Below are 16,186 nucleotides of genomic sequence, written 5' to 3' on the forward strand. Positions count from 1 at the left end.
AATTAGCAGGCTAGAGTTGACCCCTGCACCGGTCGCTAGGACGATGAGTTTATACGCTGCAGAAGTGCATTCTGGGTTTGTGATTTATAACCGTAGAAACTGAACCATCTCGGGACAGGGATGGATCTCCAGGGTTCTCCCGGAGAGCGCTCTCCATGAGAGCGTTCTCCCTGAGAGCGAGCGTTCTCCCCGAGAGCGAGCGAGCAAGCGAGCGTTCTCCCTGAGAGCGAGCGAGCAAGCAAGCGTTCTCCCGGAGAGAACGAGCGTTCTCCCGGAGAGAGCAAGCGAGCGTTCTCCCGGAGAGAGCAAGCGAGCGTTCTCCCGGAGAGAACGAGCGTTCTCCCGGAGAGAACGAGCGTTCTCCCGGAGAGAACAAGCGAGCGTTCTCCCGGAGAGAACAAGCGAGCGTTCTCCCGGAGAGAACGAGCGTTCTCCCGGAGAGTGAGCGTTCTCCCGGAGAGAACGAGCGTTCTCCCAGAGAGAAGGAGTGTGCGTTCTCCCAGAGAGAAGGAGTGTGCGTTCTCCCAGAGAGAAGGAGTGTGCGTTCTCCTGGAGAGAACGAGAGTGCGTTCTTCCAGAGAGTGAGCGTTATCCCGGAGAGAACGAGCGAGCGTTCTCCCGGGGAGAACGAGCGTTCACCCGAGCCGCTGGAGATTGATTTGTCACCACGTCTCCAAATGGGAACTCTGTCACTGTTCCACTGTGAGTTCCACTGTTACCAGGACAACGGCGGGAGAAGCCAGGCGGGGCGCTGCGACCGGCGGTGCTTTTGTTTGTCCCCTCAAAGGCAGCAGGTTGACTGGCGGCCTCTGGTCCATGTCCCAAGGTTGGCCCAGGGGGGGCGCCGAGCTCTGCCTACAGATAACAGCCACAGTATCGTTCTCTTTTTCTCTCTCCTTCTTGTTCTCTCACTCTTGTTCTCCCTCACTCTTACACTCTCTCTCCCTGGGCTCTCTCTCTCTCTGGGCTCTCTCTCTCTCTTGTTCTCCCTCACTCTTACACACTCTCTCTCTCTCTCTCTCTGGGCTCTCCCTCCCTCACTCTTACTCTTAAGACCGTGGTCTGGCTTGATCGCGGCGGTGTCGATGTGCAGTCGAACAGGCTGATCCGTCTCCCCCCCCTGCGGTCTTGTGTAAGGCAAGGTGATCCGGTTGGCTGGCTGCAGGACCGGGGCCTCCTGAAGTGGGTCACGTCCACATCACAAAGTCGTGACATATGTTGTCAGGCGCATTGAAGAGTCGGGGCATGAATTGGAATGACGGTTGAGTGCTTGTTCCCTCCTTCTCCTCTTCTCCACCCCTCTTATCTCTCTCTCTATCTCTCCGTCTTGTGCTCGCTCTCTCTGAGCCCAGGAAAGCACATCTTGCGCTGTGAGAATGAGACTTTGTTGGACTCGGGTGTCCACCGTGATGTCAACAAAGCGGCCGGGCTCCCAGTTTCGCTCTACAGCTGTTTCAGAGACAGATGGTGATGGTTGCTGATGTATTTAGATAGCGCTCTCCCTCTCCCTCCCCAGATGGCCGGTTGTTTTCGGTGTCTTTTTTTTTTTTTTCCATGGCGTTGTGCAAGCTGAGCTGTCCGCCGCGTTCGTCCTTGAGCCCTTCCCTCGAGCGTCTCGGCCCGAGGGGAAGCGCCGCGATGGAAACTGCGTCACACGCGTCCAAGTCCGCTCGTCCTAACCCGCCCGCCCTCTCCGTCTGTTTAATTCCAGGCCTCCTCCAGTATGGTAGGAATTGGTCCGCCATCGCCAAGATGGTGGGATCCAAGACAGTGTCCCAGTGCAAGAACTTCTACTTCAACTACAAGAAGAGGCAGAAACTGGACGAGATTCTGCAGCAGCATAAAATGAAATCGGTAAGGTTCGGCGGCCGCCGTGGAGGGTTTCACATGAGCGAGAGCGTGTTTCGTTGTAGCGCCACGTGAACGTGGAGTGCCGTGACTGCGATGTTTTAGTGGCTGTTGGTTTTGACCCAGGAGAAGGAGCGTAAGGCCCGGCGCAAGGGCAAAGCCACGCAGAGCGAGGAGGCCAGCGCCCCCTCCACCGCCGAGGAGGAGGAGATGGAGGTCTCGGGCGCCAGCGGCAACGAGGAGGAGGCCGCCGAGGACGGAGAAGGTAGGGGGAGTTTCAGTAGGTCTGAAAACAGTTTTGTGCAGCTCTGGAATGGTTCAGTGTCTGGGAGACTCATGTTCTAACACGGCCCGCACAATAGACCCCTAAGAACCCCCTCGGCCGTGGGTCGCGTTGGTATAATGTCTCAGCCGCCACAATGCAGCCCCCCCGGGTGCGCTCTCTCACAGCACGCCGTATCGGGTTGGAGTTCTGGCGTTATTGTCTGTCTGGTGAAACCCGATTTAGGCCTTAAAAACAACAACGCGCAGTCTCCTCCCTCCCGCTGTGCTCCTCACAGAGCTGAGCATGAATATTCAAACACTCAGATGCTTCTTAGGTAGGTATTCAAATCTCAATTCAGGATCCAAAATGATTTGATTTTGTGGGTGAGCATTTTTATGTATATACAAACATTAGAGAAAAGATTCCTATGAATATTTGTGAACTGCCGCTCACAAATTTTGTCTCAATATCAGAGCGTTATCCCAGGGGTAAATATGTGAGAGCAATAGGCTTCCCTATAGATAGAAAGACCAGGTAGCAATGTTTTTTTTTTTTTATTGGGATCCATTTGCCAAAATTGCGCCTGTACAATTTCATCTAAAGTTTGCCCAATGTTCAACCCACCCATTTGCTTTGTGATAATTGGAAGTAGGCCTTCCCTCATACTATGGAAGCTGTGTGTCTTTGGACACTTTAGCTGCATTGAAGTTCTGTTGTAACCGAGTCAGACTCTGACCAATGAGTGGATCCGAAAGCCAATGGCGTCAACGCAGCAGTCCATGATGCTGTAGTTGGGCTTTTTGCGTCATTAAAATTGCACTGTTGATAATTGGGAGATGTTGCAGCAGGGGTGATTCTCTGCGGGCTCCAGATTAAGGCAGAGGAAGACATGCAATATGAATTAACTTTCCTATTTTGTGCTCAGTTTTTCCTCTGACTATTAGAATATTTGTTCGGAAAACCTAATGCTTACCGCTGCTTGAAATGATGTTCGGGCCGGGCCTAATGGGATCTGTTCGCTACCTCCCTCCCTCCCTCTCTCCCTCTCTCTCCCTCCCTCCCTCCCTCTCTCTCCCTCCATCCCCCTCTCTTTCCCTCCCTCCATCCCTCCGTCCCTCCCCCTCTCTCTCTCTCCCTCCATCCCCCTCTCTTTCCCTCCCTCCATCCCTCCCTCCGTCCCTCTCTCCCTCTCTCTCTCTCTCTCTCTCTCTCTCCCTCCCCCTCCTTCCCTCCAGGGGGCGCCAACAACAGCTCGGACACGGAGAGCCTGCCGTCCCCGCGCTCCTCGGAGGACAGCAAGCCCAAGGACGGGGAGGGCCGCGCCAAGGGCTCCTCCGGCAGCAACGGGGAGAAGGACGGCGCGTCGGGCTCGGACCAGGGGGCCGCCGAGGAGAAGCCCCCCGCCCCGGGGGACCCAGACAAGGCCACCATCAAACAGGAGGTGAAGACCGAGGTCGGGGAGCCCAGCAAGGAGCAGCAGCCGACGGCGGCGGCGGCGGCGGCAGCGGCGGCGAGTGACTCGACAGACTCCAAGAGGGCCCTCGCTGGGGAGGAGACCAAGAGCTCAGCCAAGACCTCCAAGAGGGAGCACGGCGCGAAGCAGGGTTCCCACGGCGACAGTGACTCCAGCGCCACCTGCAGCGCCGACGAGGTGGAGGAGAACGACAACGGCGAGAAGAACAGGTAGCGGTCGCGGTCGTGTCCCGTGGTACTCACTCAGTGGTTGTTTTTTTGTTGTTGTTTTTTTGGCCGTGGAAAAAATTGGTTGGCCCTACCTGGAGTCGTCGCCCGGTTCGATCAGTAGTGCGGTCGGGGGGTGGCTAGCTACCCACTCATGTTGTGCCTGCAAAGTGTGCTGCGGCCAGACTTTAACCATGTCTGTTGCTAAGCTACCGGGTAGTGTGGGGGGGGGGGGGGGGGGGGGGGGGGGTGCCTGAGGCCAGGCACTTGTGCATGTGTGCGCATGAGTTGCTCTCTGCCACTTTATCAGCACTCTGTGTGCGTGTGGATATTCCTGTAAGCCTGTGGAGACGCTGGAAGTGTGTGTCAGAGCACACACGGTGGGGGGGGGTTGTGATTAGTCCTGTGTTTGTGCACTATTTGTTCAATTTTTTTTCCATGACAGCAGACTGCATGTTCTGGCAGAGCTGAAGGAAAGGTTGCTATCTGAGCCAAAGCAAACTGTGTGTGTGTGTGTGTGTGTGTGTGTGTGTGTGTGTGTGTGTGTGTGTGTGTGTGTGTGTGTGTGTGTGTGTGTGTGTGTGTGTGTGTGTGTGTGTGTGTGTGTGTGTGTGTGTGTGTGTGTGTGTGTGTAATCGGAGCTACTATGAATGGAAAGCTTTTATTTTCACAATTCACGACTCAAACATGCAACAGCCATGGGAGGAGAATTTTTTTTTTTTTCTGTCAGAGTGACATGTGAATCACAGAGAGGAACACTTATTAAGCCTTTGAATGGGAGCCTCTTCCTTTATGAGCCTGTAGGGGAGTGTGTGTGTGTGTGTGGAAACGTAACCAGAAACCTTGGTTCTCTTTGTGTTTCATTAATGCAAGATTCTTTGCCGGCTTAGAAGACGTTGAGTAACAGGGAGATAATATCTGAACCCATTCATTCAACAAACTACGCAAGATGCACTTGAGGGGTCCTCAAGGATTTGTTTTCAGGCAGATGCTTTCCGTTTCATGTACTTTAGTCTGCTAGTGTTTGTGGTGTGTGCTTGTGTAACTGTGTGTTCACACCGCACTTTGTCCCATTTCGCCTATTCGCACGAATAGGCGGATGTTGCCGCGCGACAAATCATAATCTGTCGCTGTGCATTTTTGTGTGCATTCGCAGGGCAAATTTTTTTTTTGCCTGCCAACGGTCATTCATGCCAATTCATTCTCATCAACCATGGCCGAGATGTGTGTCTGTACCTGTTGTGGAAGAGGGAGAGACATCGGAATGCCCGTCGTTTATGGGTTAATAATATAATCCGGAGGCGCACACCGCTTTGTGCCGTGATATTATATATATCGTATATATTATATGATATAGATATTTATATATTATATATAGATATAGAGCTCCGGGAGTCGCAAACGGCAACAATCACTTTCTCCTCCAAGCTGCGGTTCACTGAACGGTTGAACGGTGATTGGCTGTTTTACGTTACTTCACCCAGGGAGTGAACTGATTGGCTGTTACGTGACGTCACCCAGGGAGTGAACGCTGATTGGCTGTTTTACGTTACTTCACCCACGTTACCCACAGGGAGTGAACGCTGATTGGCTGTTTCAACGCGAATGCCGCGAAAAAGTTGAAATATTTAAACTTCTGCGAAATCTGTCGTTCATTCGCGCAACAAAATCCACGTGAACGCGCCCGCCCGTCTTGGGGAAAACTGTCGCCCCGTCAATCAAATCTTGTCGCGGGTCCCGGCGACAAAAAGTTTCGCCCGATACGCGTCTCTACGTTCACTTAACATTGAAACGTGTCGCGGGGCGAAGTGCGGTGTGAACACACAGTCAGTGTGTGTGCTTCCTTCGTAGGTATGAGTGATTGTGGTTATGTACTGTGGCTTCTCTGATTTGCACGCTGCAAGTAGTTAAGTTACAAGCCGAGTAGGTGGCCGGTCTGTTTGTTGATTCTACATCAGGATCTCTTCCACCTTGTGTTGTTTGTGTACATTGGCTGTAAAGGGCCATGCAAATATAAAACAATATCGAAATTATATCAAAATTAAACAACTACTCCTAGCTTATTAAAAAGGGTGTGGTTCAGAAATGTCTATGAATGATGAGTATGAGTAAAAAAAAATCAAAAGCAACAGATAATAAAATGATATTTTCTTTGAATAATATCTGAATCCCTGCGACTTTAAAGGCACAATGGATCGACGTTCAACACTATTTGAATGTCGCTCGGTGAATGCAAACATGGGAAGCAGCTGTAATGGAGGAAGTCAGTGGAGGGACAGGGGAAAAAAAAATAATTATAGTCCTGTTGGATGAGGACTAATAATAATTTTTCATTTTTTCCTCTTTTTTTTTTAACCTTATTTGTGCTCTTGCACTCTGAAAGCTGCGTGTCTTGGGAAACGCAAAGGCCACATTGAAGCTCTGTGGTAACGCAGTTGGACTCTGTTCGTTTTTTTAAAATATCACGTTTGTTTCATCAAATTGTATCGCTTTGGTAATGAGATGGAAAAAATGATTAGCTGGGAAAAAAGAACATCCACCAAAGTGAAAAGGTCCACAACATGTCAACACTACAGCACATCAACTTCTAAACGATGTTGATGTCCTTGCATGCTGTGTGCGACGTCTTTGTTATATTTAAAAAATCTTAATTAATCCAAATTATGCATTAAGGCGTGCAGTGTGAACAAAGCCTAAGATACTGATGTATCAAAGTTGACGAATAAAGCAACATATACCTTTTTATACGCAAGCCATTATTGTTATGACATGGCCACTGATACATCTTCTCTCTGTTTGTGATGTCCAGGATCACCTCTCCTCGGCCTAGTCTGCTCAACTACAGCCACGACGGGGTCACCTCCTCCCCGCTGCAGAAGCCCTTGGACCTCAAGCAGCTCAAGCAGAGGGCCGCTGCCATCCCGAATATTGTGAGTATTCTCATTTGTGTTGTAGGCTTGTAACAATCTGCCATCGGAACCTATTGAAGTGTTGATCGACAATTTGTTTTCCCCCATGCCAATATTAGGGCAATTTAACTAACTTACTATCAGAACTTTAACTCTGTAAACAGAGCGCAGGTAGACTCTGTCTGAATAGCACTCTCAGCGCTCTCCCTCCTTCAAAATGTTACTTTTAATACGCGTTTATCTGCAAAACATTTTCATTGTTACACTTGTGTTACAACAATGTGTTACATGTTACTTTTCCCAAAATCAGTTTTCCCGCTTGGACTACTTTGGATTATAGCAAACAACAAATTTGATATGTGTATATTGACGGATCTAGAATAACCCAGATTTGACAATATGAAAATAGGGACCCTAATGTGTTTCGTCTGCGTGCAAGGCTATGTTTATTATTTCAGTGTCAATAACTTGCGTGGCGCTGTTGCTGCGAGGGGCTCTCCACCTCGGTCCTTGGAAATCTTCCACGGCTCCGGAGTATCTCTGCTAAGAGAAGAGAGTTCACGCGGCTCAGACACATAAACACAGCCTCTCCCTCCATCCATCTCGCTCATCACCGAGTCGAGCATCAAGAGAAACACCGCCGGCCGCCTATTGTATCTAATCTCGTTCCTGGAATAACACTGAGGCCGTTGAAACGGTGTAGTCCTATTTGCACAACTGAGACACGAGGGCCAGATGGTGGAGGCGGCTGTAGATTCATTGACTTGTGCTTGAGGAATGAGATGGCAGGCGTACGGTGAATCAAACCGTTAAGGAGGGCCATGGGACAGGTGGGCCAGTGTACCGCTCCGTATTCACCCCTGACCCCCTCCTCTTCCCTAGATGGCGGAGGCTCTGGGTCAGGGGGCCCAGCGGGGTGCTCCTCTGCCCGTCCTCGGTGGCCAGGGCCTGGGAGGGGCCAAGGCCATGCTGCCGCCCCACGCCCTGGCTCTCTACCAGCAGCAGATCACCATGGCCCACGGAGAGTCGTCCTTGGAGGCCAAGCAGCAGCAGCAGCAGCAGCAGCAGCAGCCCCTGGTCCCCGGGCAGCAGCTCAAGCAGCAGCAGCAGCAGCAGCAGCAGCAGCAGCAGCAGCAACAACAGCAGCAGCAGCAGCCCTACCCAGGGCAGGCGGAGCGGGAGCGGGCAGAGGCCCTCCGTAGCAGCAGCCCCCGCATGCGGCCTCGAAGCCCCACCTCTGGGAACAAGGACGGTAGGGCACCAAAAAGAACAGCGAAAAACCAGAACAAAACATTCCCCCCCCGCCAGCAGATGTAAGCCTCGCTCTTTAGGAATTGTGATGCGGAGCGAGAGAGAGAGAGAAGGAAACCTTGAATCCTATTCCTCACCTAGCGAGCGGAGTAGATTAGCAGTGTTCTCCAGGAGGCAGCGATTGCTCATTCTGATTCTGTCCCCCTCCTCCCCCTCCTCTCTAGCCCTCTCCCTTTGTCCCCGCTACTCTCTGAGTCTTCACACAGTCTTGGTGCCGCTGCGCTCATTTAGAGCCTCTTGCCCTGTGTTATATGTGCTATAAGCACAACACATCAACCCTGGTTGTTTCATATATATATATATATATGTATATATATACTTTAAATGTATAATGGCTGCATTAGGAATGGACAGTGACAGACTGGTACTCTTCAAAGGAAAATCCAGGTGGATTGAGGATGAGAGCCGGGACTCTTTGCTGCGGTTTCAGCAGAGGCTGATCTACTTTCACTTTGTTGTGCGTGGCCAGGCTGCCTCACCTTGAGCTGGTGTCCCTAGTGTGGAGGGGGGCTCAGTGTTTCTGGGACACTAGTGGAGCAGGGACTGATGAATGATCTGGTATTGCTATTGACCCCGGAGGGAGGCTGCAGCCCAAGTTAGCTGCAACCTTTTTAGACGTAGTGTTCACCGTTTTTTTTTTGCTTCTCTTTTTAATACTTCAAACATTCCCGATGGTAGGAAAAGTGAAATAGCGTTAAAGGACAAGGATGGGATGGCGACATGTTTGAAACTTCACTGTTGAAGCTGCTAAAAGCGACAACGTTTTTTTCTCCTTTTCACAAGTATCTCTTATCTCTTAAGTGCAGACAGACACTCTTTCCCCAGCTGTCATAGGCTTCCACTGTTTTCAAGTGTTTAAAAGACCATTTTTGAGCTTGGGCTTTTGTACGTGTAAGCTACTGCTCATACACAGGCGTTGGTTAACTTAAAACACACATGAAATATATTGAGTCAATTATGGATAGATATATCCTATAAGGATAGATTATGTGGACCAAATCGACGAGATTGAGAGAGAGCAGTGGAAGAACGTTTTGGTTTGTTTCAGCGCAGTGAGACTGAAAACATCCACTGTTCCCGCCTTGTCTTTCTAACCTCCCCCCCGGTGGCTGATGACCAGCGTTGAACAGAAAGCTAAAGCAGAACGAGCGCTAAAGCAGGAGCCCCGTTTGGCCGATCATACATGTGCAAATTCAAATGTCAAGCGTGTGGTTGAAGATGAGCCTTGGTTCTGGTGGGCGATGTGATTAGCTGCGGTGTGTCTGTGTGTCTCTGCAGAGCTGGAAGGCAACGAGAGGTGGTTACAGACTCTGCTTGATGGATTGCGTAGGTTCTCCCCCAAACCTCCCTCCCCCACCTCCCCCCCCCCCCCCCTCCTCCATACTCCACCCACATGCTTCTCCAAACCACCACACAACAGATCCACCATACGTCCTCATCTGGGATTTTGAATGACTTTTCTTTACTGTGGTTAGCCTGCACTGATCGTTAGATGTTGGTTGGGGTGTGTGTGTGTGTGTGCGTGCGTGTGTGTGTGTGTGTGTGTGTGTGTGTGTGCGTGTGTGTGCGTGTGTGTCTGTGTGCGCGTGAAAGAGAGAGATGGCCTTCTGAACATCACTGGTGATGTCACCCTTGGTTTTGTGCAGCGTGAATGCAATGCTGCTTGCTGGTGATTCTTGCTCATTGATGATGAGGAGGGTGATGAGGAGGAGGTTGATGAGGCTGTAGCAAACATGAAACGGCTTCATGTGTGGCTGTCTTAACTCTGCTTTGGTTCTGACTGTGTCTGTGTGTGTGTGTGTGTGTGTGTGTGTGTGTGCGCTTGTGTGTGTGTGTGTGTGTGTGTGTGTGCGCGGGTCGGGTGGGGGGGGGACGTCTGGAACGTGTGTGTGGGAATGCGTTTGTGTTGTGTTTCCTCGACGCTCTTTTCAGACAAGTCCCGGTCATACTCCCCGCATGGCGAGGGCAAAAAGCTTGAGGAGCCCAGGGCGTCCTCCATGGGTCGTCCCGTCCTCTCCGCGTACCCCATGTCCCCACGGGACATGGCCAAGATCAGCCACGACCAGCACCTGCTCCACTACAACTGTGAGTCCCCGGCAAAAAAAAAAGATAGACGGACGCGAGAGAGAGACTGCCTGACTGTTTTTCAAATGAATGAATGAATGGCATTAAACTCATTTGGTCCCCCTGTCAATGGAAGTGTTGTCAAAATGTCAATGTTTTATTTCGTTAAAGTTGTGTGTTGTTGTCTGCATTACGTTTTTTATAATACTATGTTGTTGTTGTTGTTCTGACACTGTGTACTGTTTTTATGTTTTGGGACTCCGGATGGAAACTAGCATTAGCTGCTACAATCCGGCACATTTACATGTTTTTATATGTCCATTAATGTGCATTGTCCCATCCAAATAAACCAATAAAAAAAAAAAAAAAAAAAGGTATTCAAAGACGCGTGCCTCTCTGACCTGTGACTGGTCCTCTCTGCCGTCGCTCAGCGTTCCAGCAGGCGGGTCATCCGGCGCCCCCCGCCCTGCAGCAGGACAGCAGTCGCCTGGCGGCCGTCCGGCCCCTCCACATGCCCGAGCCGCCTCCCCTCATCTCCTCCACCAAGCCAGGGGGCTCTATCACCCAGGTACGCGCGCGCACAATCGAGACGCACGCACGCGCGCACGGTAGCTATGTTTATATGTTTATTGGTGTTCATGGGTCAGTTCACGCGTCATTCAGATGAAGGCGTGTTCTAATCGTGTTAACGATGAAGTCATAGTGACGCTATAGCAAAGGTCCTGCTGCATCAGCACATCAAACTCGCTCTGTTGCCAAACAGGAAGCCCCTGTTGACCTCCTCCGTTGCCCCTCCCTTCCTCCCTCCCTCCCTCCCAGGGCACCCCTGTCCAGATGCATAGCCCGGCCCATGGGTTGGACCACGGGAAGATGGCCCCCACTCCAATGGGTTTGTCTTGGATGGATCAGAGGAAAGTGGGTGAGTCCAAGTGTCTGGAGTGGCTGAAGCACTCCCAGCCTTGGTTTGCTGGTGAGTTGCCCTCTACTTCTAGCACTGCCTTGCACTACATGTATCGCCCGACACTCCAACAAAACCCTGCAAGAACATGTTAGCACCGCTGTCCCCCGCTCTGTCGCCGTCTCGTAATGTGGGTGATATTGGGTCGTAAGCTTACCTCTCCCTCTTCTTACTCCAAGCCTCAAACATGAATACCCAAACCACGTGTCTCCAGTTAAAAAAAGTTAGACATTTCCTGTGCAGCTCCAGCCCCGCCCCCCTCAGAGACGGGACCAATAACGTCTCTTTTGTCCTTAAACCTCTTGTGTCCCTCCCGCCCCCCCCCCCCGCCCCACCCACCAGCCGGACCCTACCCCGTGGTCAAGCAGGAGCAGCTGTCCCCCCGCTGCTCGTCCTCCCAGGCCGAGAACCTGTCCACCCAGGGCTCTCCTCACGACACGGCTGGGGCCGGCCACGGTCAGTCCCGCTCCTCTGCAGACCCCCCCACTGCAAGACGCACACTTACACATCCACATGAGCTGTCGCCTGTGCAGCCTGGTGCAGTGTGTGGCACTGCATGCAGAGAGGAAATAAGCTGCATCCCATCCCATTCGTTTTCTCCGTGTTTTTTTTTTTCCCCCAAGATTGTATTCTTGAACTGACACCCGCTCTGTGGTTGGCTCTAGCAGGCTCCATGCAGGCCGTGCAGGGTGGAAGCATCACCAAGGGCATCCCAGGGACCAGAGTGTACCAGGACTCCCCCATCTCGTACCGCGGGGGCTCCATCACCCAGGTACCACGCGGCACAGACACCCCCCATACAGCTCGGGATAACCCTAACCCGGTGACACACAGGTTAACCCTAACCCTGGGACACACAGGTTAACCCTAACCCGGTGACACACAGGTTAACCCTAACCCTGGGACACACAGGATAACCCTAACCCTGGGACACACAACAGATAACCCTATCCTTCTGCCACACACACACACACACACACGTGTACGCACGCACGTACATCCATCCATATTTATATATGTTAACCAAAACCCCAACCACCCACGTTCTGTCACTGAGGACGTTGTGCAACGTGCATAAGAGAAAGTGAATGTCCCCATTTGAGTCTATATCTGTGTGCTACTCTTGAATGCGGCGGCGTTCAGCGGAATATATTAAATAAGGTCACGGTTTCACCGTCACGCTTCCCGTCCCTGTGTGGGAATCTGAGCGTCCCCCTTTTAAAAGTGTCACCGGCAGCGGGGTGATTTGTCTCTTCAGATGAGCCGGGTGGCCGCGGCGTTGTAGGGCTGGAAAACAGAGAGGGAGGCCAGCCAAAAGCGCTCGGGCCTCCCCCCCCAGCGGTGTGACATAACCGCCGCTCTTACATGCAGCGGTCGCCCTGGCAACAGGTACACACCGTACTGTGTCTGTTCCCTCCTCTTCTGTTTATCTGTTTACTCTGCAGACAGGCTTAGCTGGGTCACTGATACGGCCCGCTTTAAGACCGCGGCCAACTGGCATGTCGAGGTGTGGGTGTGTGTGTGTGTGGGGGGGGGGGGGGGGGGGGGAGAAGAGAAGTGAGTTAAAGGTGGGAGAGGACGTATATGTAAGCAGAGCTGCGGGCGAGGCAGCGCGGCGCGTGTTGTTTGTGCAGCCGGCTTCCTGGGTGGATTGAATCAGCGGTCGATCGATGATAAGGTCTTGTGTTTCCTGGAGAGTAGCTGAGAACACCTTGGTCAGGGCTATAGGAAACGGCCCCTACCCTCGACCGCTGCAGAACACACGTATGGCCGTATGACCGTAACACGTGATCCTGACCCTGTGATAATCCCAACCCCGGATCGATCAGGCCGAGTCCCTGATTCTTGAACCCAGGCTCAATGTTGAGGACGTGTTGTTGGCTTCATATTAACGGACCGCTTTTCAACTTTTAATTTGGTTTGGAAAACCAATACAGACTATTTGACCCCTGGCTTGGATCAGCATAGCCCTACTTACCGGGTCTGAATCCAAGCCGTCTTAAACACACACACGCACACACGCACACACACACACACACACACACACACACACACACACACACACACACACACACACACACACACACACACACACACACACACACACACACACACACACACAGAGCTTCTCGTTGCTTGGCCCCTGACCTTCACTGACGTCCACCTCTGAGAGAGAGCGGTGAGCAGCGAGCAGGAAATGTGATATGCGTCGAGGAGTGTCCCGTCCCGTCCCCGTCCCCCCCCCCCCCCCCGCCTCCATCCTGGACCGGGGCCTACGCTCTCTGGTGGAGCCAGTTGGCAGGCTTACACACGCTAACTACCAAGAGAGACAGGGCTAGTCACGCAGTAGGGACTGAAATGGATAGGTGGCTACGTACGGTCCCCCGAACCATGTCGGCCCCTACTGCACGACAGGAGTCCAGGGGCCCTCGTTGGTTTGTAAGCGGTCAGCCGCTTCTTCCCGACGTTTAAGCGGGGTTCTGCGTGGTCGTTTCTCACCCTCCGCCCCCCCGTCCCCCCCCCCCCACAGGGCACCCCCGCCGACGTGCTGTACAAGGGGACCATCACCCGGCTGATCACGGAGGAGGGCCCTGGCAGGGCCGAGCGCGGAGAGGGCCTCTCCAAGGGCCACGTGGTCTACGAGGGCGTCGGCGCACACATTCTGACATACGACCGTGAGTGGTCCCCCCCCCCCCCCCCCCGGGGCCCCCGCAGGATTTACGGCTGCAGGCTTATTGGGGCGGGCGGTGCTGACTCTGGTTCTGTCTTCTGGGTGTTTATTAACGCTCTGATGGCAGCGCCGCTCTGACGTAGCTCTGAGTCAACGCTGAACTGGTTTCCTTGGATACCCACCGCTGTGCACGCCTCGATGGTTCACCCTTAGTTCTCCTTTTTCCACGTCAGATCTTTACTTGTAGTTGCCAATTAATTGCATTAAACATTATGCTTCTTAATGCTTCTTAACATTAATTTTTACAATAGCTGTATTCCAGACCACCTCGTCATAACGTTGCAATTTTATAGTAATACTTTTTAACGTGTCTCTTTTGTCATCTTTATCTTAAGTTCTTTATCTAGTGCATTAAACATCATTATTATTTGTATGTGCTAAAAAATGATTCAAGCAACCACACAATTGTCACTAGTCTTCACTTCCTCATTTTATTATTTTTAGAAAAATCGGTTCCACTAAAGTACTGTTCCACTAAAGCCCTATACCACTATAACGCCTGTCCCATCTGCTTCTGCTCGTTGCGCTGGGTTAAATTGCTCTTAACACACATGTATGAAAGGTGCTGTGTAAACCGAGTTAACGTCATTATTCTCACGAGCTTTCATCTGGACCCCCAGGCTCACAGAACCCCAAAGAAGACGGCCGCGGCCCCGGGCAGGCTGGGGACCTCCTGGCTATGAAGCGCTCCTACGACGTCATGGAAGGTGGGATATCCAGGGGCCTCCCTATGAGGGACACGCTCTCTGCCGCTAACTGTGAGGGTATGAGACAACACTGGAGCTCCTAGATTCAGTGCATTTCCCTTTCCCTGTCCCTGCAGTCAACAATCCTTCTTCCTGATTTTTCCCCAATTCCAATATGGCTGAACTCCTTTCTCTGTTCACTCTGCCCACCCCCTCGTCCCAGGTCTGATTGGTCGAGCCATGCCTCACGAGAGGGACAGCCCACACCACCCCTCCTTCAAAGATGCCCACCACATCCGGGGCTCCATCTCCCAAGGTAGGGCCCCCACTGTGCCCCCCGGTCCCTATTCCTCACCTCCAGCGGCCAATCCGCTGCTGGTTAAACAATGGCATTGTTTTAGTTTTGAAAAGATCTCCAATAATACCCATGCCCATAGTGTTTTCTTTGTAGGCTCGCAGAATTTGTCTGTATTTCTATCTGTCTATCTATCTATCTATCTATCTATCTATCTGTATTTTGAATTTGTTGACCTTTGCCCCACTGAATGGACAATTGTTGCTTTGAACCTGATGTTCATCATGATGTCCACCATGATGAAATTGCATTTGTTAATAGGGCAGTAAGGGTTAAGAAATGGCAGTTCAGATGTAGTGCGTCCTTTTCAACACAAAGCTCCCTGGAAGTTACTTTTCAGAAAAAGCCTTTAGTATTAAGTAGGGCTTTGTTGATTCAACAATACAATTAATATATAATACGATATGATTATATATTTGGACTGAACTGGAACTAATTGCACTTCAGTTCAAATAATAAAAGGTTAAAAGGAATTGTTAAGATTTTCTTTGATGTACAAGAAAGCACATTTAAGACTGATTGCATCACTTTAGACTCTTTGTGAGGGCATTTGTTATTATTTATTAATTCAATAATCAGAAAGATAATTGTCGGATTAATCAACTATATAAATAATTGTAAGTTGCAGCCATAGTACTTAATAGTGACCAACTCAGCCAGTGGCTTCATGACTCATCTATTCTGTAACCATATGGAGGTCTACTGCATTGATCCATCCGTCTATAAAGTATGCCAGACATAAAAAAATATATTACAGTAATTTCACTGACAATAACAACAAAATGACCAGCCCATCTTTCCTCTCATATTTAAAGTGCAGCCTACAGAAATATCCTCCCCGGCCAAATGCTTTGTCTGCTGGCGTACGCACCCAGCTGATATTCATGTCGGCACTAAATGTGATTAACAGGAGTCTGGTGCGCTCCGATTTTATCGCTGGGTATAAGCTTGCACCATCTGGAGGCCACGGAGCCCCTCGCTAGGCTTAGACCTGCAGCTCCTCCGCCTCCCCTCCGCCCTCGGCTGCTCCCGGGGGGCTCTCTCTCTGGGTGGACGGCGACGGGGTAACGGCTGCCGTTGTATAACGCCATCCGCTCCTCGGCGCAGGCATACCGCGCCACCTGGAGCCCCAGGACGCCTACATGCGGCGGGAGGCCAAGCACGTGAAGAGGGAGCCCTCCCCGCCCCGCGGGCCCCCCTCCATGGCGGACCACCTGAAGGGCCGCGACCCCATGGTGCCCACGGTGAAGGAGCCGGGCCGCTCCATCCACCTCATCCCCCGGGAGGAGATGAGGCACGCCCCCAAAGAGGGCATCATCACCCAGGTGAGCCCGGGGCTGGAGACGGCCCCCGCTACTTATTATTATCATAATGGGGGC

General features: G+C 51.7%; 1 protein-coding gene across 15 annotated transcripts in view; it reads left to right on the plus strand.

Annotated features, from left to right (window-relative positions):
* Positions 1-16,186, plus strand: part of ncor2 (nuclear receptor corepressor 2) — a 111,993-nt gene that overhangs the window by 76,338 nt on the left and 19,469 nt on the right. For 6 of the 15 annotated variants that reach the window (XM_084468395.1, XM_084468390.1, XM_084468383.1 and 3 more), the window contains exons 18-32: positions 1,712-1,854; positions 1,975-2,113; positions 3,349-3,796; positions 6,603-6,723; positions 7,585-7,954; positions 9,292-9,339; positions 9,946-10,098; positions 10,509-10,645; positions 10,897-10,996; positions 11,378-11,491; positions 11,701-11,807; positions 13,566-13,710; positions 14,387-14,530; positions 14,676-14,768; positions 15,915-16,132. In XM_084468395.1, coding sequence (XP_084324521.1) covers positions 1,712-1,854; positions 1,975-2,113; positions 3,349-3,796; positions 6,603-6,723; positions 7,585-7,954; positions 9,292-9,339; positions 9,946-10,098; positions 10,509-10,645; positions 10,897-10,996; positions 11,378-11,491; positions 11,701-11,807; positions 13,566-13,710; positions 14,387-14,530; positions 14,676-14,768; positions 15,915-16,132 — 2,480 coding nt within the window. The remainder of the gene's footprint in view (positions 1-1,711; positions 1,855-1,974; positions 2,114-3,348; positions 3,797-6,602; positions 6,724-7,584; positions 7,955-9,291; positions 9,340-9,945; positions 10,099-10,508; positions 10,646-10,896; positions 10,997-11,377; positions 11,492-11,700; positions 11,808-13,565; positions 13,711-14,386; positions 14,531-14,675; positions 14,769-15,914; positions 16,133-16,186) is intronic. The other 9 variants (XM_084468391.1, XM_084468387.1, XM_084468386.1 and 6 more) reach the window with 6 other exon arrangements.

This window comes from Micromesistius poutassou, assembly GCF_964030765.1.
Source record: "Micromesistius poutassou genome assembly, chromosome: 5".
Lineage (NCBI taxonomy): Eukaryota > Metazoa > Chordata > Actinopteri > Gadiformes > Gadidae > Micromesistius > Micromesistius poutassou.